This window comes from Papio anubis, chromosome 1 (genome assembly GCF_008728515.1).
Source record: "Papio anubis isolate 15944 chromosome 1, Panubis1.0, whole genome shotgun sequence".
NCBI classification, from domain to species: Eukaryota; Metazoa; Chordata; class Mammalia; order Primates; family Cercopithecidae; genus Papio; species Papio anubis.
In genome coordinates this window covers 45,699,492-45,724,906 of record NC_044976.1, presented here as the reverse complement: position 1 = coordinate 45,724,906, position 25,415 = coordinate 45,699,492, and the positions used below count along the sequence as shown (strand labels likewise).

The window sequence follows — 25,415 nt, the reverse complement described above, 5'->3', positions numbered from 1 at the left end:
TTAGCAGAGACGGTGTTTCACCATGTTGGGCAGGCTGGTCTTGAACTCCTGACTTCAGGTGATCCACCTGCTTTAGCCTCCCAAAGTGCTGGGATTACAGGCGTGAGCCACTGAACCTGGCCTTAGAGTACATATTTCTTTGCTAGTTTGATACATTTTTCAGAATAGTGTTTTCACTCTCTTAAAAGGGTAGATGCTTACTCTGACCAGGGCAGCCTACAAATACAGCTCAGACTTTAAGATATTTCCATATTGCTCAGGAAACTAACAAAAGTGGAGTGTTGAGCAAAGTAAGTGACATTTCAAATCCTGACTCTGCACTAACTAGCTGTGGGATCGTAACACATTTCATCTCTTGTTAAATAGGGATAACACTTCTGTACTTTGGCTGTTAGGAGAATAATATCAGATACTGGTGGAGAAAGCACTAATACCACATTAGCTGTGGAAATAATTATAAATTATCAAAGGAATATTAATACAATATATACAGTCTTCCCTCTGTATCCATGGGGGATTGGTTCCAGGAACCCCAGGGATACCAATTTGGCTCACAGATACTCAAGTCTTTTATATAAAATGCCGTAGTATTTGCATATAACCAGTGTACAGTCATCCTTATACTTTAAATTATCTTAAAACAAAAATTAGTTGGGCATGGTGGCATGTGCCTGTAGTCTCAGTTTCTGGGGAGGCTGAAGTGGAGGATCACTTCAGCCAGAAGTTGAGTCTGTGGTGACAGAGCGAGACCCTGTCTCAAAAAAAAAAATTAAAATTAAAAATCGTCTCTAGACTACTTATAATAACTAATTGTATAAACTAATTGTATAATACCTAGCACATTGTATAATACCTAATACAGTGTACATGCTATGTAAAAAGTGGTTATAGGTTTTTGTTTTTGTTTTTTTTGAGACAGAGTTTCACTCTTGTCACCCAGGCTAGAGTGCAATGGCGCGATCTTGGCTCACTGCAACCTCCGCCGGGTTCAAGCGATTCTCCTGCCTCAGCCTCCCTAGTAGCTGGAATTACAGGCATGTGCCACCATACGTGGCTGATTTTGTGTTTTTAGTAGAGATGGGGTTTCTCCATGTTAGTCAGGCTGGTCTCGAACTCCCGACCTCAGGTGATCCGCCCACCTCAGCCTCCCAAAGTGCTGGGATTACAGGCATGAGCCACTGCGCCTGGTCAAAGTGGTTATGGTTTTAAATTATTTGCGAGATAGGGTCTCACTCTGTCACCCAGGCTGGAGTGCAGTGGTACAATCATAGCTCACTGCAGCCTCAAACTCCTGGGCACAAGCAATTCTCCCACCTAAGCCTTCCCAGTAGCTAGGGCTACAGGCCTGTACTACCACATCCCACTAATTCTTAAATTTTCTGTAGAAACAGGATGCTGCTATATTGCCCAGGCTGGTCTTGAACTGTTGGTCTCAAGCGATCCTCCCATCTCAGCCTTGCAAAGTGTTGGGATTACAGGCAGGAGTTACCGCACCCAATATGTGTGTCTTATTTGTATTATTATTTTTGAGGCAGGGTCTTGATCTGTCACCCAGGCTGGAGTGCAGTGGCACAGTCTCAGTTCACTGCAACCTCTGCCTCCCCAGTTCAAGCCATCCTCCCACCTCAGCCTCCCAAGTAGTAGGACTACAGGCACATGCCACCATGCCTGGTGAATTTTTTGTATTTTTTGTAGAGATAGGGTTTTGCCATGTTGCCCAGACTGGATTTGTATTATTTTTATTGTTGTTATTTTGGTTTTTTCCCCTCTGAATATTTCCATTTGTGGTTGGCTGAATCCGTGGATATGGAACCCACTGATAGAGGGCTGACTGTACATAAATACATAAAATATCAATACTATATATAATATCAATAGTTGTAGAGATAGGCATATATGGTTTATAAATTTTTTTTTTTTTTTTTTTTGAGACGGAGTCTCGCTCTGCCGCCCAGGCTGGAGTGCAGTGGCCGGCTCTCGGCTCACTGCAAGCTCCGCCTCCCGGGCTTAGGCCATTCTCCTGCCTCAGCCTCCCGAGTAGCTGGGACTACAGGCGCCCGCCACGTCGCCCGGCTAGTTTTTTGTATTTTTTAGTAGAGACGGGGTTTCACCGGGTTAGCCAGGATGGTCTCGATCTCCTGACCTCGTGATCCGCCCGTCTCGGCCTCCCAAAGTGCTGGGATTACAGGCTTGAGCCACCGCGCCCGGCCGGTTTATAAATTTAAGTCACATTCTTTTCTTCTATTCAACGAGAATTTAAAATTTTTATGTTACTTTGCTGGGGGCGGTGGCTCACTCCTGTAATCCCAGCAGTTTCAGAGGCCGAGGTGGGCAGATCACTTAAGGTCAGGAATTCCAGATCAGCCTGGCGGCCAACATGGTGAAACCTGGTCTCTACTAAAAATACAAAAACTAGCCGGCCGTGGTAGTGCTTGCCTGTAACCCCAGCTATTCGGGAGGCTGAGGCAGGAGAATTGCTTGAACCTGGAAGGCAGTGTGCAGTGAGTTGCAGTGAGCCAAGATAGTGCCACTGCACTCCAGCCTGGGCGACAGAGCAAGACCCCGTCTCAATCAATCAATAAATTAATAAATAAAAATTTGGGCCCAGCGTGGTGGCTCACGCCTGTAATCCCAGCACTTTGGGAGGCCAAGGCGGGTGGATCACCTGAGGTCAAGAGTTCAAGACCAGCCTAGCCAACGTGGTAAAACCCCGTCTCTACTAAAAAACACAAAAATTAGCCGGGCGTGGTGGTGGGTGGTAGATCTCAGCTACTTGGAAGCCTGAGACAGGAGAATGGCTTGAACTTGGGAGGGGGAGGTTGCGGTGAGCCGAGATCGCGCCATCGCACTCCAGCCTGGGCGACAGAGTGAGATTCCACCTCAAAAATAAATAAATAAATAAATAATATCAGTAACACAGATGGCTTCCTAGGAAATAAACTGGAAGAAATCTAGAACTTGAGGATAAGTGATCAGAAAAAGGAAAAATTAAAATGTAAATTTTAGAATAAAAATTAAAAAGTAAGAAACTGGAAGAACTCTAACTTTGTCTTTTGTGCTTTCGGGTCAATAGTTTGGAAACTGTTCTTCAGGTGTCCGCTTCCAGTAGCCGACCGACGACCGTCTTATAGAGCACTTCCGGCTTCATCTGCCACTCGCTCCTCCGTCTACCTAGCTGGGCTTTCCATTGCGCTAGCGGAAAGCCTACCCCGCCCCGGAACTTAACCGTTGACGAAATGAAAGGTTTAAATCCTCGGAACCTCGATCCTGGAGCGCCGATGGCGCACGCAGTTCTCCAAGAAGACTTGGGATTGGTCGAGCGCAGAACCAGCGCGGGGCGCTGATTGGTTGGCACGCCAGTACGTAACGGCGACCGTGCGCGGCGCTCTAGCACCACCCCCGCTCCCTGACTGGCGGGGTTTCTGACCAGTCAGCAGGCGCGGCGCGGCCTTCGGTTTCGCGAGCCTGTGTTTGCCGCCTAGGTTCCCGCGACCCCAACGTCCCAGAGGCGGTACCGGAGTTGGTGGTGAGGCGGTGGTGCTCCCTGGAGCCGGCTCCTGCTTCTACCCTGCAAACAGACCTCAGCTCCGCGGAAGTTGCGGTAAGTGGAGCTTTGTGCTCCTGGTTCCCCCTTGAGGGGCGGCAGCGGGGCCCGGGGAAGGTTGGTGGGAACATTCAAAGCCTTGTAGTGGGTTCCGCCCTCCAGAAGCCTGGAGCGGATGACGAGAAGGGGAGCTAGTGGTAGAAATTAAGCATTCCATGAAATCCTTGGGTATGATCTGAGCTAAGATATGCGAAAGAGGTTTGCAGTCGATAACGTGCCATTTAAAGTTGTTTTTACGGTGGGAATTTCTTGAGGCCTGAAACCTTGAATGCTCCCTCTTGCATTCCTCACAATTTCTGGCTTACACTCTGCTACGTAGTAAAGGGATCAGTTAATGTTTGAAGTTCGTGGACTACTGGAAGTAAAGTGTAAGCCGCAAAGTGCGAGAATGCTATGCGTGTGAGTACAGAGACAGTATAGTACCATCACCAGGGTGTTTGGGAGAAGGTTTCACAGAGGAAGTGACATTCGAGTTGGATTGTGAGGGATGCGGGGGTTTACCAGGGCATTCCATGTTAAGGGGGGCAGCCTGTGCAGATACTGAAACCGGGGCACTGCAAGTAGTTCAGTTTGACTGGAATGTAGGATGAGTGGATGGGGGTTAAGGTTGGAATAATAGAGTGGGGCTGGATTGTGAAGATCCTTTATTCTGTGTGTAAAGAAGAGCCATCGGCTTTTTAAAAAAAATTATTTTTATTTTTATTTTTGAGACGCAGTTTCACTCTTTGGCCCAGGCTGGAGTGAAGTGGCATGATCTTGGCTCACAGCAACCTCCGTCCCCCGGGTTCAAGCGATTCTCCTGCCTCAGCCTCCCTAGTAGCTGGGATTATGGGCACATGCCACCACGCTCAGCAGTTTTTTGTATTTTTACTGGAGACAGGGTTTCACCATATTGGCCGGGCTGGTCTCGAACTCCTGACTTCAGGTGATCCACCCACCTCGGCCTCCCAAAATGTTGAGATTACAGGCGTGAGCCACCGCGCCGGACATGAGCCATTGACTTTTAAAGCAGGAGAATCATTTGATCAGATTTATATGGAAATACCCTTCTAGCAGCACTGTGGGGACTTTTCCGTAAGTACCGTGAGAGTTGATGAAGTTAGCAACTGAGTTGGTGGGTATGGAAAGATGATTTGTATGGAAGAAGGGGTGAGGATGATTTGAAGGTTTCTATTGTATACGATGATGCCTTCACCTGAGAATATGTTTTGCTAGGTATAGATGTTGTGTGGTTTTAGTTTCATTAGCTTTAATTGCTTGCACAACACTGACAGTGAAACTACCTTATGTATATTGTTTTAAAATGAGAAATCAACATAATCCATCTTTTCACTCCAATGAATAAAGAAGACACAAATAGCACATTTTAAGATACTTCTGTTTAATGAAGAAAAAATTGGCACTTTTTATACTTTGTAGAGTTATAGTTATCCACGTGAATACTGTTATCCATGACAACCAAGTACTAAGGAAGGGTTTTAGGATTTAAAGCCTGCATTCCATGGAAGCTGCATTAAACCTTTTAAGTCCAGATATTTCTAAGAAGGACTTTTTAGTCAACTTTTTTTTTTTTGAGACAGAGTCTCGCTCTCACCCAGGCTAGAGTTCAGTGGTGCAATCTCCACTCACTGCAAGCTCCGCCTCCTGGGTTCACGCCATTCTCCTGCCTCAGCCTCCCGAGTAGCTGGGACTACAGGTGACCGCCACCACCCCCCACTAATTTTTTGTATTTTTAGTAGAGACGGGGTTTCACCATGTTAGCCTGGATGGTCTCAATCTCCTGACCTCGTGATCTGCCTGCTTCGGCCTCCCAAAGTGTTGGGATTACAGGCATGAGCCACCGTGCCTGGCCTAGTCAACTTTATTAAGAACACATTTTTCCTTGCCTTGAACAAGGTATAAGAGCACTTTCAATAGGATTTTCAGCCTCTGACTTTATCTAAAAAGTCTCTTCTAAATAATCTCTGCACCTGGATTAATTATCCTTTTCTCCTTTATCTTGCTTCACACAGAGTGAGACAGAGACTCACTCTCTTGCCCAGGCTGGAGTGCAGTGGGACAATCTCGGCTCACTGCAACCTCTGCCTCCCAGGTTCAGACGATTCTCCTGCCCCAGCCTCCTGGCTAGCTGGGATTACAGGTGTGCACCACCATGCCCAGCTAATTTTTGTGTTTTTAGTAGAGAAGGGGTTTCACCATGTTGGCCAGGATAGTCTCAGACTCCTGACCTCAGGTGATCCACCTGCCTCAGCCTCCCAAAGTGCTGGAATTACAGGAATGAGCCACCACACCCGGCCTTAGACAGTTTCTTTTTCCTAGAATTGATGCAGAATGTTCAGGACCTAAAGAACTCTAAGACTTGAAAGAATATAGGACATACTAAACTCTAAAGAAAGAACTATGAGGTCTTAGATGGAACTATCCAGTGGGCAGTTAGAAATAGGATTTGAAACATCCAGGCATGGCGGCTTATGCCTATAATCCCAGCACTTTTCGAGGCTAAGGCGGATGGATTGCTTTAGTCCAAGAGTTCGAGACCAGCCTGGGCAACATGACAAAACCCTGTCTCTACAAAAAATACAAAAAAATTAGCCAGGTGCGGTAGTGAATGCCTGTGGTCCCAGCTATTCGGGAGGCTGAGGTGGGAGGATCACCTGAGCTCAGGTGGTGGAGGTTGCAGTGAGCTGAGATTGCATCACTGTACTACTTCAGCCTGGGCTACAGAGTGAGACCCTGTCTCAAAAGAAAAAAAGAAAAGAAAATGGATTTGAAACTCAGAAGAGAGGTGGAGCTAAAGATTTGCTATAGATAGGTGAGTGTAGAAGCAATAGGAGTGGAGGAGAGTACCCAGAGAGAGCATCTGGAGTTAAAAAAAGAATACTGGGCTGGGTGCAGTGGCTCATGCCTATAATCCCAGCACTTTGGGAGGCCGAGGTGGGCGGATCATGAGGTCAAATCGGGACCATCCCGACCAACATGGTGAAACCCCATCTCTACTAAAAATACAAAAAATAGCTGGGTGTGGTGGCACGCACCTGTAGTCCCAGCTACTCAGAAGGCTGAGGCAGGAGAATCACTTGAACTCAGGAGGCAGAGGTTGCAGTGAGCTGAGATTGCGCTGCTGCATTCCAGCCTAACGACAGAACGAGACTGCGTCTCAAAAAAAAAGAAAAAAAGTACACTGATTTTTTAGTGACACAAGTCAGTTTGTGGGAATGCAGTACTTTTTTTTTTTTCCACTGAAGATTCTTTAATGACTTCATTGTAGGCCCAATAAATATCTAACCCAAATCATTCTTTTCTGCTGCTTCATGGTTTTATGAGGATTGTAAGGCTTTTGGTCAAAATCTCATACATTTAATACGACCTGCCCTATCAAGCTCACTAAGTTGATACCAAGGTTTTGGGGCAGAATCTGAGCTTTCCTTAAGGGATAGGTATATTGGTAGATTTTGCTGCCTAGAATAAATATTCACAGTAATTTATTGGCAGAATGACTGTAACATATGAAAATGATTGGCAGAATCTATAAGCATTTAATCTCATTAATCTATAGTCACACTTCATATAAGAAGTAATCTAATTTTGCCTGTAATTTTAATATGTCGTTAAATCATATTTTTCTTCTTTGTTTTTATCATTCATTAGTAATATTCTCTTTAATTCTTTAGGATACTGAGGATTTGAAATTAAAGAAATCATTCACCAGACATCATGGAGCCTATATATCCTCTTGCATGGCCCCAGATGAATACCAGGTATAGAAATATTTTTACAAATATTTGTCTTACAGCTGTTCACATAACTTGGGAAGGTAGGTTGGAAGAGAAAAAAGAACATAATCTTTAGAATCAGGAAATTCTGGGTTCATATCCCAGCTCTACCACTTGTTAGGTAGGTTACCTTGATCAAGTTAATTAACTAAGCCTCAGTTCCTCATCTGTAAAATGAGGATGGTAATCTCTGTCTCACAGAAGATTATTGTGAAGGGTTAAATAAGATTACTAAACTAAAGGGTCTGGTACGTAATAGGCACTCAGTAAATACTAGTTCCGTCCCCTCCTTCAGTTATTTTCATAACACAGATCTTTATTGACGGGAAATAGTACCTGAACTTAAGAGGCTAAAAATTACCTCGGTGTTTGTTTACTTTCTAGACAAGTGGGAAAGTGGTCGGGTTCCTTCCCTCTTACAAATACTAATTCCTTGATGCGAATAATTTCACATTAGGTATACCAAATTTCCTCAGATGTTCCTAAGCCTTTGTCATGTGAAGTAGGAGCTTGCCACCTGTCTTCCAATTTTCTCTGTCCCTAGTTACTATGGGGACTGGGCAAATCAACTTGCATTGTTTGGCTCTTTGGATCATTTATTGCTCTTTTTTCCCCTAGGGAACAACAATTAATGCTGACATGTGCATTTTTTTTTTCTTCCAAACTAGAATTACATTCATGGGTCCCCTTTATTCTCTGTAATGTCTTTCTTTGTGCCAGATGTTCTTGATGAACATAATGGGAAACATGACCCAAGGAGGCTATCATACATTCCTTTTGCTTTAATTTTGGCTCTTGTGTTCTACCCCCCTGCCATCTCTTATTTCAAAATTTGTCGGCGCGGTGGCTCAAGCCTGTAATCCCAGCACTTTGGGAGGCCGAGATGGGTGGATTATGAGATCAGGAGATCAAGACCATCCTAGCTAACACGATGAAACCCCGTCTCTACTAAAAACAAATACAAAAAATTAGCCGGGCGTAGTGGCGGGCACCTGTAGTCCCAGCTACTTGGGAGGCTGAGGCAGGAGAATGGTGTGAACCCGGGAGGCGGAGCTTGCAGTGAGCCGAGATGGCGCCACTGCACTCCAGTCTGGGCAACAGAGCCAGACTCCGTCTCAAAAAAAAAAAAAAAAAGAAATTTGTCAGTGGGCCAGGTGGTTCATGCCTGTAATCCCAGCACTTTGGGAGGGTGAGGTGGGCAGATTGCTTGAGCTCAGGAGTTCAAAATCAGCCTGGGCAACCTGGGAAACCCTGTGTAGACAGAAAAATTTTCTTAACTTCTGTTCTTAGAAGGGTACAGTTGTGTAACAAGTTCAGTATATTTTGTTTCTAATTTTCAAAATTTAAATTTTTGTGGGTACGTGGTATATATATTTATGGGGTAGATGACATTTTTTATAAGGCATGCAATGTGTAATAATCATATATGGGAAATAGGGTATCCATCCCCTTTTTTTTTTTTTTTTTTGAGACGGAGTCTCGCTCTGTCGCCCAGGCTGGAGTGCAGTGGCCAGATCTCAGCTCACTGCAAGCTCCGCCTCCCGGGTTCCCGCTATTCTCCTGCCTCAGCCTCCCGAGTAGCTGGGACCACAGGCGCCGCCACCTCGCCCGGCTAATTTTTTGTGTTTTTAGTAGAGACGGGGTTTCGCCGTGTTAGCCAGGATGGTCTCGATCTCCTGACCTCGTGATCCGCCCGTCTCGGCCTCCCAAAGTGCTGGGATTACAGGCTTGAGCCACCGCGCCCGGCCTATCCATCCCCTTAAGCATTTATCTTTTGTGTTACAGACAATCCAACTGTACACTTAGTTACTATTTTTTTTTTTTTTTGGAGACAGAGTCTCACTTTGTCGCCCATGCTGGTTTCGCCCTGTTGGCCAGGCTGGTCTCGAACTCCTGGCCTCAAGTGATCCACCTCCCTTGGCCTCCCAAAATGCTGACATTATAGGTGTGAGCAACCGGGCCTGGCCCCTTTAGTGGTCTTTTTCTTATTGTGGTTTTCCTGTATTATTCATTCATGTAAAATGAAAAGTTTTTTATGGTAGCCTATATGATTTAATATTGAAACCTTGCTTTACACTGCCCCTGCCATCTTTGTTGAGGAATTATTTATAATTATGTCCTTTTGATGCTTCAGTAATTAAACTTGTGCAGTATTTTGTTATTCCAAAATACCAACTTTGGAAACACTGGAAAATAATTAAGAATCTATTAAGGTTTTTTGCTTTTCATAACTATTGGGTATTGTCTAGCAATTATCTGAAATTAGTTCAGAAAGACAGATTTTAGTCCAGGAGCCATGGCTAATGCCTATAATCCCAGTGTTTTGGGAGGCCAAGGTAGGAAGATTGCTTGAAACCATGAGTTCAAGACCAGTCTGGGGAACATAGTGGGACCCTGTGTCTACAAAAAATACGAAAGTGAACCTCACGTGGTGGTGCACATTTGTGGTCCTAGCTGCTCTAGAGGCTCCCTTGAGCCCAGGAGTTTAAGGCTACAGTGAGCTACGATTGTGCCCCTGCACTCGAGCTTGGGCAGCAGAGCAAGGCCCTGCTCTTTAAAAAAAAAAAAAAAAAAGAAAAGAAAAGAAAGATTTTAGTTTAAATTTAAATGTAAATTTATGATTTATACTCGTTTTTCTGTTACTTAAAAGGGACTTTATAAGATTGTCTTGTTCTTTTTTAAAAGCTTGTGTATATATAAATTTACATATGCATAGATAAAAAGGACAAATAAGCCAAATTTTGAGTGTCTATTCTCCTGGTAGTAGAGTTACAAGTGAGTTTTCTTTTTTAAAAAATATATTTTGGGCCGGGCGCGGTGGCTCACGCCTGTAATCCCAGCACTTTGGGAGGCTGAAGCGGTGGATCATGAGGTCAGGAATTTGAGACCAGCTTGGCCAACATGGTGAAACCCCGTCTCTACTAAAGATACAAAAAATTACCTGCATGTGGTAGTGCACCCCCGTAATCCTAGTTACTTGGGAGGCTGAGGTGGGAGGATCACTTGAACCCAGAGGCAGAGGTTGCAGTAAGCTGAGATCATGCCATTGCACTCCAGCCTGGGCAACAGGGTGAGATTCCGTCTGAAAAAAAAAAAAAGGCTGGGCGTGGTGGCTCACGCCTGTAATCCCAGCACTTAGGGAGGGTGAAATGGGCAGATCATGAGGTCAGGAGATCGAGACCATCCTGACTAACATGGTGAAACCCTGTCTCTACTAAAAATACAAAAAATTAGCCAGGCATGATGGTATGCGCCTGTAGTCCCAGCTACTTGGGAGGCTGAGGCTGGAGAATCACTTCAACCTTGGAGGTGGAGGTTGCAGTAAGCCGAGATTGCGCCACAACACTCCAGCCTGGGTGACAGAGCGAGAATCTGTTTCAAAAAAAAAAAAGAGTATTTTTTGGCCGGGCACAGTGGCTAATGCCTATAATCCTAGCACTTTGGGAGGCCGAGGCAGGTGGATGACTTGAGGTCAGGAGTTCGAGACCAGCTTGGCCCACATAGCGAAACCCCGTCTCTACTAAAAATACAAAAATTAGCTGGATGTGGTGGTTCATACCTGTAATCCCAGGTACTCAGGAAGCTAAGGCAGGGGAATTGCGTGAACCCGGGAGGCAGAGGTTGCAGTGAGCTGAGATCATGCTACTGCACTCCAGCCTGGGTGATGGAGTGAGACTGCGTCTCAAAAAAAAAATATATATATATATATGTATATATACTCTTTGCAGATTACAAAAGTAATCTGGAAATACCATCACCTTAAAGATAGTTAATTGTTTCCTACCAAATGTCTACCAAGTTTGCTAATCCTTGTGCTTTAATTTTAAATTGTTTTTTGAAAGGTTTCCTTCAAGCAGAATGGTACCTTTCCACTTTCCTCCATCAAAATGTGCACTTTGGAACCCAACGCCAACTGGAGATTTCATCTACTTACATCTCAGTTACTACAGGTATAACATGTTTCTTTTTTTCAAATCAAACCAGTATAAACAAGAGTAATACAAAGATGTGTAAGGCAAAGTTGATTACTATGACCAATTATTAATTTTTCTTTACTTTTCTTTTAGAAGCTCCCCTCAGGCAAAATCTTCCTTCTGCTGCTTCTTAACATCTGTTCCTTGTACTTTTGAGAGATAATCTTAATTTCCCAGTTTTTTGCAAATTCTGCATATTGTAGGAATTCAAAAGAGGTGAAATATAATAAAAACTGAAAGTGTCTTTTATCATATCAGCATGGTGTCTTTGTAGAACATTGAGAAGCTTGAACCGATTTTTGAGTGGATCAGATTAGAAGGAGTATAAAACCTTGTGGTTACCTCCAGGACCTTGACAGAAAGACAAGAAAGAAGTTTAGGTGTAAAGTAATAGAAAATAGATCTATTGAGGTTTTGTACCTAAGAGTTACTTGTTAAAAGTAGTATTCTAAGAAAGATAGATTGTGGTGGGGAGAGCCTTGAGTCAGCCTAGCTTCAAGATGCTTTTCTGTAATCACACAGGTGTATACTGTAATGGTTTAAGGTTCTGTAACTGGGCTGGGTGTGGTGGCTCACACCTGTAACCCCAGCACTTTGGGAGGTTGAGGCAGGAGGATTGCTTGAAGTCAGGAGTTTGAAAGCAGCCTGGGCAACAAAGTGAGACTTTGTCTCAATAAAAAATTAAAATAAAAAGTAAAAAAAACAAAATAAGAAAAAAAAAAAGTGCAATAACTGGAGGAAGACTGCCTAGGAAATCAAATCCTGATTCTACTGCTTATTTATGCGACCTCAGTAAAGTAGCCAAGGATCAGGTTCCTTTTTTATAAAATGACTATAATAATACCAGTTTCACAGTTCTCTTCTAGGGGTTAAATAAGACTCTGTAGAGCAATTGTCACAGTGCCTGGAATAGAAAGTATTTCATAAATGGCATCTATTATATATTATAAGGACTTAGAGCAATGTAGCAGTATTCAGATCAAGAGGAAAGAATGAAACAAGGTGTTTTGAAGAAATAGTTTGTAGTATTTGATGATTGACTGACTAGAGGAATGAAGGAAAGATACAAGTCAGAAAGTATTCAGGTTCAACACTGGTTGGCAGAGAAGGGTGATACTATTGAAAAATAGGGAGAGTCTTACGGAAGTTCAACTAAATAATGGTTAGTCCTGTTTTTTTTTTTATTGTTATCTTTCTGTACATTTTGAGTAGTTTCCTTTGTTTTTCAAGTCTACTTATTTTCTCTTTAGCTGTGCTTAGCTGCCATCTAACCTGTTCATTTAGGTTTGGTTGGGTTTTTTTGTTTTTGTTTTTGTTTTTGTTTTTGAGATGGAGTTTTGCTCTTGTTGTCCAGGCTGGAGTGCAATGGCGTGATGTAGGCTCACTGCAACCTCCACCTCCCAGGTACAAGCAATTCTCCTGTCTCAGCCTCCCAAGTAGCTTGAATTACAGGCATGTGCCACCATGCCTGGCTAATTTTTTTATATTTAGTAGAGATGGGGTTTCACCATGTTAGTCAGGCTGGTCACGAACTCCTGACCTCAGGTGATACCTGCCTCGGCCTCCCAAAGTGCTGGGGTTACAGGCGTGTGCCACTGCGCCCGGCCCTCATTTAGGTTTTTTAAATGTGGCGGTGTACCATATATATGAAAGGATACTTATGGTATATATGCATAGTTAATAGAATAAAAATACACATTTGTGTACCTATCCCCAGTTAATTATATAACTCATTGAATTTTTGCAAATTATATTTTTTATTTCTTTAAGTTCCATATGGCTTTTTTATTCAAATTTGCCTGGTCTGTTTTCATAGTATCTTATTCCTGGCTCATATTTTGGTTTTCCTTTTACATTTTTTAAAACATTTAAATCATACTGTATTTTGTATTCAATACAGTAGTTTCCCCCCTTTATACATGGTTTCACTTTCCGTGGTTTCAGTTACCCACAGTATAGTACAATAAGGTATTTTGAGAGACAGACTATATTCATACAACTTTTATTAGAGTATACTGTTAAAATTATTCTATTGTATTATTATTGTTGTTAATCACTTACTGTGCCTAATTTATAATTTAAACTTTATCATAGATATGTATGTATAGGAAAAAACATAGTATATATAGGATTTGTTACTATCTGCGGTTTCAGACATCCACGTGGGGGTCTGGAACATGTCTCCCAGAGATAAGGGGGCACCACTGTAATGCTAATTATATCTGAAGCCCATCCACAGTATGTAAAGAAATAGATGTGATTGTTTTAACTTACAAAAACAGGAGACCTACCTGCTGAGGTTCATCAAGTTAACAAAATGCCTGGAGAACAACTGTAGTCTCAGTGTCTGTTTATTGCCATTCCAGTTTCCAGGTGGCCCTCCCTATCCCCTGCCTTTGACCCTGGGATTTCCTGACAATGATCTTTCTGTACATTTTTAAAAATGTGTGTTATAATTCAGACAGCATTTTATGGCAGGAGGTTTTTTTAAGATATGAGATCTACCATGTTCATAAAAGACTTGTTGTTTTTCAGAAATCCAAAGCTTGTAGTGACTAAAAAGACCATCCGACTTGCTTATCGTCATGCTAAGCAGAATAAAAAAAATTCATCGTGCTTTTTACTTGGTTCTCTGACAGTAGACGAAGGTAATACACTTTTAAAAATTGACCAGTGCTCACATCTGTAATCCCTGCACGTTGGGAGGCTGGAGTGGGAGGATTGCTTGAACCTGAGAGTTTAAGACCAGCTTGCATAACATAGTGAGACCCCATCAGTACAAGAAAACCTTTTTAAAAATTACTTGTATGACTGCAATAGAATTTATTGATTTGGTCAACTATTGTATTTGCTTTGTGCTAATTTTCTTTGCTGTGTACTAAGGATATGAAGATGAGTAAAACCATCAATTACAGACTTCACTATCTGGTCAGATGGATGAATGTATATAAGCAAGTAAGAGTTTAGTATACTCTTGTAAAAGTTTAGTTTACTGTAAGATTTTAGTTTAGTATTTAAGAGTTTAGTGTATTATTGATATGAACAAAGTGCTTTGCTATAATGTAGTCTTGCTGGGTTGATTTTATGTTTTTAATAAGTATACTATATAATAGCTGTTATTTTTGTTCTACAGATGAAGAAGGTGTGACATTGACAGTAGATCGCTTTGATCCTGGTCGAGAAGTACCTGAATGTCTAGAAATAACCCCTACTGCTTCTCTTCCTGGGGACTTTTTGATTCCATGCAAAGTTCATGTTCAAGAACTTTGTTCAAGAGAAATGATAGTTCACAGTGCAGATGACTTCAGTTCAGCTTTAAAGGTGCGATTCATTGACAACTTGATAGTTAATTCAACACAAGAATCAAACTATGTTTAGTATGCTGTATTTTAGTAAAACCATATTTGAGAATTATTCACAATAATTTGATTGAATTATTGTGAACCTAAAATCCAACTAAATGTATTTCTGAGGGCAAAAATTCTAGGTAAGGCTTTCAGAAGAAGCAGTGTAACCAAGATAAGAAAGTTCAAGATGTACTTAGGGTAGTGTTCGGGGTATACATTTTTGCTGAATTTGTGGGCAGTCGGACTGGAGTATTAATTTGGTCAGATTATAGAGAGGCTTGCCTGGGCATGGTGGCTTGTGTCTGTAATCCCAACACTTTGGAAGGCTGAGGCAGGTGGATTGCTTGAGCCCGACACTCCAGCCTTGGTGGGAGCAAGATCCTTTCTCAAGAAAAAAGAGCCTTGTCTGCCAGCCTTAGGAATTTGAACTTTGTTATACGGGCCATGTAGTAATTGAAGGTTCTTGAGAAAAGGAAACAGTGTCAAATCAGAAATAAGTTAATCTGGTAGGGTAGGCTGACTGAAGTTATAGAGAGTAGCCATTGTGGTAGTTGGGCTGGTGTGTATTACAGAGGGATGTATTAACCTATAGTACAATGGTAGCAGTGAAACTAGGAAGGACACAGTGGGCATGGGCAAATACAGAGGGAGAACTAACTTGACAGTTTGTGGTAGCAAGAAAGGAATCAAAGAGGAATGGACTTTAGATTCTCTGAGACTCAATCAGAATTATTTTATGAGGCCAGGCACGGTGGCTCACGCCTATAATCCCAGCACTTTGGGAGGCTGAGGCGGGCTGATCAAGAGGAGTTCAAGACCAACCTGGCCAACATGGTAAAACCCCATCTCTACTAAAAATACAAAAAATTAGCTGGGTGTGGTGGCACATACCTGTAATCCCAGCTACTTGGGAGGCTGAGGCAGGAGAATCGCTTGAACTGGGAGGTGGAGTTTGTGGTGAGCTGAGATTGCGCCACTGCACTCCAGCCTGGGCAAAAAAACGAGACTCCTCAGAAAAAAAATAAGACTTATTTTATGTCCATTTTTTCCCATGTAGTAAGTATTTATTGGGGGTGGCTTCCCAATATGACTGAAGTGCTGCTAGGATATTTGCATTGGAAATGTGTAGTGGAGCTTGGGACAGTGAATCTTACTTGCTTTGATATAATTATTCACATAATCTTTTGGTCACATGGAAGAAATGAGAACTGAAATGTAAGTCAGAACTCATTTAATTTTATTAGTGCAAGATATTATATATGTATATGTATCAGTATAAAATAAACTTTGCACGTTTCGAAGTTGTAAAATAATTATTTAATATTGATTTCTCAGGCTCTACAGTGCCATATATGTAGCAAAGATTCCTTGGACTGTGGTAAGCTGCTTTCCCTAAGAGCTCATATCACTTCCAGGGAGACTTTGGACAGTGTGGAATTTGACTTGCATTGGGCAGCAGTAACTCTAGCAAATAACTTCAAATGCACACCTGTGAAGCCCATCCCCATTATTCCAACAGCTCTGGCAAGAAACTTGAGCAGTAATCTGAATATTTCTCAAGTTCAAGGGACTTATAAATATGGGTAAGTAAAAGATACATTAATCTAAACATTAGTTGCATTAGTATATTTTCAGAATGTCCGTGTAATATGAAAGAATTGTGCAGTCAGTTTACATGCCAGAGATATGGTGGCTTGGTTAATAACAAGGGAAAGTAAAAAATGAAGTGGTTTATTTTTGTTGAATATAAAGTTTTCTTTAAGTTGTGCCACCACCTACAAAAAATTGGTGGTAGGGCCCGGCGCGGTGGCTCACACCTGTACTTGGGGAGGCCCAGGTGGGCGGATCACCTGAGGTCAGGAGTTCAAGATCAGTCTGGCCAACATGGCGGAACCCTGTCTGTACTAAAAATATAAAAATTAACTGAGCGTGGTGGTGCATGCCTGTAGTCCCAGCTACTCGGGAGGTTGAGGAGGGAGGATCACTTGAACCTGGGAGGTCGAGGTTGCAGTGAGCTGAGATCGCACCACTGCACTCCAGCCTGGGCAGCAGAGACTCCATTTCAAACAAAAAAGACAAAACTGAGTGGCCATAAAGTATAATGTCTGGACAACTCAGTTCTTTTTTTGAGATGGTGTCTTGTTCTGTCACCCAGACTGGCGTGCAGTGGTGGGATCTTGGCTCACTTCCACCTCTACCTCCCTGGTTCAAGCGATCCTCCCACCTCAGCCTCCCGAGTAGCTGTGATTACAGGTGCACGCCACTATACCAGCTAATTTTTGTATTTTTAGTAGAAATAAGGTTTCACCATGTTGGCCAGGCTGGACTTGAACTCCAGACCTCAGGTGATCCTCCTGCCTCAGCCTCCCAAAGTGCTGAGATTACAGGGGTGAGCCACCATGCCCAGTCCCGGAGACCTCAGTTCTAAAAAAAAAAAAAGGTTGGTGTTAAATATATTAAAATTGGAGGCCAAGGCGGGCAGATCACGAGGTCAGTAGTTCGAGACTAGCCTGACCAACATGGTGAAACGCCATCTCTACTAAAAATACCAAAAAAAAAAAGAAAAAAAAATTAACTGGGTGTGGTGGCGCATGCCTGTGTAATCCCAGCTACTCAGGAGACTGAGACAGGAGAATTGCTTGAACCTGGAAGGCGGAGGTTGCAGTGAGCTGAGATCACACCATTGCACTCCAGTGTGGGCGGCAGAGCGAGACTCTATTTCAAAAAAAAAGAACAAACAAAAAAATTGGTTGATAATTTATTATTTGAAAATGTAAGGAGAAATTATGTTCTATATTACATATTCTGTGTTATTGTTCATATTTTATTTAGGTTTTAGGCCATTTTTTTTCTTAACTATAACCTGACTAATTATGAACCCAAGGGAGGCTAGATAATTTATTTATAGTATGCAGTTTTAACTGTGAATAATGAGCATTGCAGATAGAGAAAGGAGATAATTAAATAAAAAGTTACAGTAGTCTTGCTTACCAAATTGCCAACTACTTGAGGGTGGAGTTTCCTTACAGAGCTGGAGTAGAATCCTCTCCAGCTTCCTATCTCCACTCTTAATTTCTTAGGAAATATAAGCCAAAATGCATGCTTTCTAATCCTCAGCAGGGCTACTTCCCTGAATCTTCATCTATTTTCTTTATCTATTATCTACAAAACTAGGTTAGACAATATAAGCATTCTCTACTTTAAAGTTTGACCAGAGACTGCTCCAAATATTACACTTCTGGCTTCCTTTCCCAGTGACTCCACCCTAGTTCCTGTTAGGCCTTTCAATCTAAAAATGTTTGCCAAAGTACACTCAATTCCAAGTCTTATTCTCTAAAAATACCTTTTCAGAACCAGATTCTGACCAGAGCTGTGCTTTCTGGTGGCCCAAAAGAAAAATTGTTGGTATATTCCAAAATCATGGAGTGGTCAAAAGTGAGCAAAACTTGTTAGAGTTAAACGAAACATTTAATTCTCTTGAATTAATAAAGTACTTCTCAAGTGGAGCATGGGATTTTTATTTAAATTAACAAAAAAATTAATTTGTTTTCCTTAGTACCCATGCCCATTTACTTGAATAGCATGAATTTACCTTTCTTGGAATTATCCATCTGTGACTGCTGGGCATGCTGGTAATAACCAGAATGTTCAGTATTCTGTCAATCACCTATTCCCCTTGCCCCTTCCTATCTAGAATCATCTATGGTGACATTTGCCATGCCAGGTGCATTGGCACACACCTGTAATCCTAGCTGCTTGGGAGACTGAAGCAGGAGGATGGCTTGAGCTTAGGGTTTCAAGGCTGCTGTAAGCTACAATAGTGCCTGTGAATAGCCACTGCTCTCCAGCTAGGACAATATAGTGAGACCCCATCATTTAAAAAAAAAAAAATTGACATTTGCCCTTTATATATTCTAATATTTACTGGGGCCCATTATGGAATAGGCATTATGTTAGACATTGGAAACAAATAGATTAAAAACTATACTTACTATCCATTGAATATGTTGACATCTAAACATGATGTGTTATAATGGAGGTTTATATACAGTGCTGGGAAAGTAGGGGGAGGGATGTCCAAATTTCCTGGGGAAATCATAGAAAGCTTGAACTAATTTCTTTTTTTTTTTTTTTGAGACGGAGTCTCGCTCTGTCACCAGACTGGAGTGCAGTGGCGTGATTTCGGCTCACTGCAACCTCCGCCTCCCGGGTTCAATCGATTCTCTTGCCTCAGCCTCCCAAGTAGCTGGGATTATAGGCGCCCGCCACCACACCCGGCTAATTTTTGTATTTTTAGTAGAGATGGGGTTTCACCATCTTGGCCAGACTTGTCTTGAACTCCTGACCTCGTGATCCACCTGCCTCAGCCTTCCAAAGTGCTGGGATTACAGACGTGAGCCACCGTGCCCGGCCAGCCTGAACTAATTCTTTTAAGGAGTAGAAATGTATCAGATGAGCAAGACATGCGGGAGAACTTTCAAAGCAGCTGTGTCATTGTTGATATGTAAATCTTAGGCCAACTCAGGCTTAATATTCTTGTCACAAGACCTGACAAATGTATTGTCTTTGTGTTTTAGTGTTATTAGAGCAATAAAATATATCATCAGTGGTAATACCAAGGCTTTATATCAATAATAGCATTTTGTTTTCTGTTTTTGAGACGGAGTCTCACTGTGTCGCCCAGGCTGAAATGCAGTGGTGCGATCTCAGCTCACTGCAACCTCCACTTCCTGGGTTCAAGTGATTCATTCTCCTGCCTCAGCCTCCCCAAGTAGCTGGGATTACAGGCGTGTGCCACAATGACCAGCTAATTTTTTTTTGTATTTTCAGTAGAGATGGGGGTTTTGCCATGTTGGCCATGCTGGTCTTGAACTCCTGACCTCAAGTGATCTGCCCGCCTCGGCCTCCCAAAGTGCTGGGATTACAGGCATGAGCCACCACTTCTGGCCCACTAATGGCATTGTTTTCGAAGAAAGATATAACAATAAAATAAACAATTCTATTTTGGTTTTTTTGTATTCTTATAACCTACTGTCAATAATAAATAAAATATAAATATAGTATAATGTCCTTTTAGGGAAGAGTGAGCTTTTGGGTTTTATCATGATGGTTCCAAAGTCCTTTGACAGTGTTTGGAGGAATGTGGCACATGGAGGGTTGATTATACCTCTCCTAATTCAGCCTCCTTCACTTAGAAGTCACATCTGTTGCAGTCTTGTCAAATCACTTGGATGCATGAACATTTTCCAGTAATAGGGAATTCAGTTCTTCCAAGGAAACCTACTTGGTTCTGAAATTGTCTGCCTTAATGTTAACACTCTTGATTAAAGTAAATTGTAAGTAAAGTTATAGAGCAAAACTTTTTTAAAAAGTTGTATAATCTTCAATGTCTTTTAATTGATAGATGGAAGTTTTAAGGTATTAAATCTCTTTAATGTCTTCCTCTTACCAGAGTCTTTTTACTGAGTCAGTACAAAGTTTCTGTTGTGTTTCTTTTGTGTGTGCAAGACAATGTTCATTTGAATTATCTCCACTTTCTAAAGTATGCTTCAGCATCTAGATTATGTCTTTTAGGTAAAAAGTACATAATTTCAGTTATTTTCACATGAATGTCTTCTGTTTAGATATCTTACCATGGATGAAACACGCAAATTGTTACTTTTGTTGGAATCTGATCCCAAGGTTTATTCTCTACCATTAGTGGGAATGTAAGTATTACATTATTTATGAAAACCTTATCAGCCAAATGTTCAAATGTATATGATAAGAGCGTGTGACTCAGTTGTACTATAACTATTTAGATCATTTTATAAAGCCACAAAGATAAGTGGTTGTCAGGTTTTCTTATTTTACTAGTAGAATCAGCTAAAATAAGATTTTGCCCAATCTTTTTTTTTTTTTGAGATGGAGTCTCACTGTGTGCCCAGACTGGAGTGCAGCGGAGAGATCTTGGCACACTGCAGTCTCCATCCCCCAGGTTCAAGTGATTCTCATGCCTCACCCTCCCAAGTAGCTGGGATTACAGGCATGCATCACTGTGCCTGGCTAATTTTTGTTTTTTTAGTAGAGACGGGGTTTTACCATGTTGGCCAGGCTGGTCTCAAACCCCTGGCCTCAAGTGATTTACCCGCCTCAGCCTCCCAAAGTGCTTGGATTACAGGCGTGAACTATCGTGCTTGGCCAGATTTTGCCCAACCCTAGGAGGAACTCTAATATATAAAACAGATAAAAGTTTAATTCTATGGCCGGGCACAGTGGCTCACGCCTATAATCCCAGCACTTTTGGAGGCCAAGGTGGGCGGATCACCTGAGGTCAGGAGTTCAAGGCCAGCCTGGATAACATGGTGAAACCCCGTTTCTACTAAAAATACAAAAAATTAGCCGGGCATGGTGGTGTGTGCCTGTAATGCTAGCTACTCGGGAGGCTGAGGCAGGAGAATCACTTGAACCCGGGAGGTGGAGGTTGCAATGAGCTGAGATTGTGCCATTGCACTCCAGCTTGGGCAACAAGAGTGAAACTGCATCTCAAAAAATATAAAAAATAAAAGCTGAATTCTCCTAGTTGAAGGTGAAGCCTTAGAGCCCTATTTCTTCAATATTCTCTCACTACCACTCATCCTTAAGTCACCCTAAAGAACTCACGGCTCATAATAATACCATTTAAAATCTACTGTCAGGCAATCTTGCAGAAACTCCTTTAGTGTTAACGGTCTTCTCTTTAGTAGTTAATGATATTTATGTGTTTTATATATATATATATGTGTGTGTGTATATATATATATAGATCTGTGTGTGTGTGTGTATATATATATATACACAGGCTGGAGTGCAGTGGCACAATCATGACTCACTGCAGCCTCAATCTCTGGGGTTCAGGTGATCTTCCTACTTCAGCCTCCTGAATAGCTAGGACCACAGGCACCAGCTACCACGTCTGGCTAGGTTTTGTATACTTTGTAGAGGCGGACTTTCACCACGTTACCCAGGCTGGTCTGGAACTCCTGGGCTCAAGCCATCTGAGTTGATATCTAGACAGAATATTTAGAAATTTATATTCTTTCAGTATTGAGTACTTACTATATACAGTGTTATGCTTGATAATGTGTTGAGGTTTAAAGCTTCTTAATTTAAAATCAAAGTGAGGTGATAAAACATTCAAATATTCATACACAGAAAAATAAAGAATATGATTTACTATAAAATGACCAGTATAGAAAGTGCACACTTAGTATTTGTAAGAAAGATATGATAGGGAGCATTTTCCTAGAGAAGACAAACTTGAACTAGACTTTTAATTGTTTGGATAGTAGAAGGGAAGATTGATGGGGAAGGGAACCCATGTGAGAGAATGGCACATGCAAAGTGAATGAGAATGCACAGATGTTCTCTGGATCATGAAATCTACTTATAGTTTGCTACAGTCCTAGTATAGGCAATGGATTGTTGATGCTTAAGTAAATATTAAGAGCCTTCTCTGTTTCTGATTACCTGTATATGTTACAGCATTTAATCCTCAGCAACTCTGTGAAGTAGTTTTTTGGTTTTTTTTTTTTTTTTTTTTTGTGAGACAAAGTTTCACTCTTGTTGCCCAGACTAGAGTGCAATGGCAGGATCTCGGCTCACTGCAACCTATACCTCCTGGGTTCAAGCGATTCTCCTACCTCAGCCTCCCGAGTAGCTGGGATTACAGGCATGTACCACCACGCCTGGCTAATTTTGTATTTTTATTAGAGATGGAGTTTCTCCATCTTGGCCAGGCCAGTCTTGAACTCCTGACCTCAGGTGATCCCCCTGCCTCGGCCTCCCAAAGTGCTAGGATTACAGGCATGAGCCACCGCGCCCGGCCGTGAAGTAGTTTTAGGCTACAAACTAGTCTGTACTACTTCAGCCCATTCTTTCCAGTCCAAGCTAATTCATTCTAGTATACTGCTTTCATGTCTGTTAACCATTTTCTTTCCCACATCTCAGGTAGAAGAGGACAGAGATACATGTGCTTGCTCTCTGTCCTTCTCTCTCTCTCAATATATATCTATATGTCTGTCTATATACATCGATATAGTTATATAGATACAGATGTCTATATATTCTTCCTCTTAATTATTGGCACGTTTTTAGATTTCTTATTAGTAAGACTCTTTAATGTATGGCAGATAAAAGCCATACATCTACCTTATTATCTTAGGAAGAATGTAAAGTATGCTATATATGTAAGTGACTATGGTTTTTAATTTCTAGTTTTTTCTTTTAGTTGGCTGTCTGGAATTATACATATCTATAGTCCTCAGGTATGGGCTTGCTGTTTGCGATACATATTCAATTCTTCTGTTCAAGAAAGGCAAGTGATATTTTATTCTGTAGTACTTTATTTTGATCCTTTCCCCCATTCATAGTTTATGGTCCCATTTAAAATTCACGTAATGCCTTAACCTTTTACAATACTTATAAATAAACATGTACATTAAGAAAAAACAAACCTTATATTAAATGAGAATAAAACCAGATTAAAAAAAGATGAGGTTGCAGTATACCTGGAAATACGAAGGAATTCACTTGCCTAACCACAAAACACAAACCTTTTAGGGGTGGAAAAAAACCATAGAGATTGTCTACTGTAGCATCCTATTTTGTAATTAAGGAAGTTAACTTTCAGTGAAATGACTGCAAATGAGTTTGAATTTGTTACCTTACAGGTGTTTTATTAAGTTACACAGTGTTACTACTAATACACAAATAAATACTTGAGACAAGATTTTTAATTTCTTCCTGGAACTGAAGCCTAAACATTGGAATTAATAGTTAGGGAAACTTTACTTTTAACCTCAACTCTTAATAGATAAAGAGGGTGAGAGACAAATGTCAGTATTTGTCTGTCACCTTCTTTATCTATTAAATGAGGAGGTCTGTTTTTATCTACCTTAGGTGGCTGTAAAGGACTTAAAAAAACTATATTGAAAAGGCAATACAAGCACATAGTAATAAATTGACGTACGTAAATATCTACAATAGAATAGATCTCTCTTCCTCCCCATTTCCCTAGACCCCCTTCTCAGAGACAATCACTGTTAAGTGATATCTTGTGCTTCCTTCCTGAAATAGTCAATATTTCAATATTCATCATAGACAAGTATCACCTTTTCCTGGCCTGTAAAAATTAAACCATAGCATCCTTTCTTTTCTTTATGTTGCTTTTTTCTGTATAAATTATACCTTGGAGATCACTACATCTTGGCATATACATATTTAATATACATATTTTACAGCTAAAGAGTATATAGTACATACTGTATTTTAAAAACAACTGGCCCTTTTGTCTTGCAGATAGTGGTTGACTGAACATTTTATGCATGCATCTTTGTGTGCATATGCTAGTATATTTGTAGGATAAATTTCTGAAAGTGTTTTTTTCTAGGCCAAAGAGTGTGTAATTTAAAATTTGGTAGATATTGCCAAATTGCCCTTCAAAAAGACTGTACCAGATTATAATTTTTCCAGCAGTACACGAGAGTGCCTTTTTCTCTCTACCTGCACTAACACTGTGAAAGAAATATTTATTTATTTATTTATTTATTTATTTATTTATTTATTGAGCACCTATTATATCTATTATGTTTACGATATTGGGGATGAGAGCAAACAAAATAAAGGTCCCCAGACCAGGCATGGTGTCTCATGTCTGTAAGCCCAGCACTTTGGGACTTTGGGAGGCTGAGACAGGAGGATCGCTTGAGGCCAGGAGTTCCAGACCAGCCTGGGTACCATAGCAAGACTTTGTCTCCACCAAAAAAAAAGAAAAAAAGTTAGCTGGGTGTAATGACACATGCCTGTAGTCCCAGCAGGAGGCTGATATGGGAAGATTGCTTGAGCCCAGGAGTTCAGGCTGCAGTGAGCCATGATTGTGCCACTGTACTCCAGCCTGAACAATACAGACCCTATCTTAAAAAAATAAAATAGGCCGGGCATGGTGGCTCACACCTGTAATCCCAACACTTTGGGAGGCCAAGGCGGGTGAATCACTTGAGGACAGGAATTAGAGACCAGCTTGGCCAACATGGTGAAAACCCGTCTCTACTAAAAATGCAAAAATTAGCCTGGTGTGGTAGAGCATGCATGTAATCCCAGCTACTTGGGAGGTTGAGGCAGGAGAATCACTTGAACCTAGGAGGCAGAGGTTACAGTGAGCTGAGATCGCACCACTACACTCCAGCCTGGGTGACCAAAAAAATAAATAAATGAATAAATGAATAAATATAAAATAAAATAGTCCTGCGAGACAGGCAATAAACAGAATAAGTAAAATAAATAGTATGTTAAAAGACGATGAGTACTGTGGAGAAAAATAAAGCCTGAGAGGAGGATGTTGTGTGTCTGAATGATAGTGGCAGGTAAAGAGTTGCCATTTATTTATTTATTTTTTAATTTTTAAAATTTGTATATTTATTTTATTTTATTTATTTTTTTTGAGATGGAGTCTCGCTCTGTCGGCCAGGCTGGAGTGCAATGGCTCAATCTCAGCTCACAGAAACCTCCACCTCCCGGGTTCAAGCAATTCTCCTGCCTCAGCCTCCTGAGTAGCTGGGATTACAGGCATGTGCCACCACGCCCTTCTAATTTTGTATTTTTTCAGTAGAGACGGGGGTTTCTCCATATTGGTCAGGCTGGTCTCGAACTCCTGACCTCAGGTGATCCGCCTGCCTCGGCCTCTCAAAGTGCTGGGATT

The 25,415-nt window shown here is 41.4% G+C and overlaps 1 protein-coding gene across 4 annotated transcripts in view; it reads left to right on the top strand.

The window, feature by feature from the left end:
* STIL (STIL centriolar assembly protein) overlaps positions 1–25,415 on the top strand; it is an 80,497-nt gene that overhangs the window by 13,673 nt on the left and 41,409 nt on the right. For 3 of the 4 annotated variants that reach the window (XM_009208077.4, XM_021941332.2, XM_021941334.2), the window contains exons 2-9: positions 3,074–3,601; positions 7,276–7,362; positions 11,220–11,327; positions 13,887–13,999; positions 14,485–14,672; positions 16,034–16,281; positions 20,323–20,406; positions 22,947–23,033. In XM_009208077.4, coding sequence (XP_009206341.2) covers positions 7,319–7,362; positions 11,220–11,327; positions 13,887–13,999; positions 14,485–14,672; positions 16,034–16,281; positions 20,323–20,406; positions 22,947–23,033 — 872 coding nt within the window. In that variant the 5' untranslated portion in view covers positions 3,074–3,601; positions 7,276–7,318. The remainder of the gene's footprint in view (positions 1–3,073; positions 3,602–7,275; positions 7,363–11,219; positions 11,328–13,886; positions 14,000–14,484; positions 14,673–16,033; positions 16,282–20,322; positions 20,407–22,946; positions 23,034–25,415) is intronic. The other variant, XM_031668374.1, reaches the window with a different exon arrangement.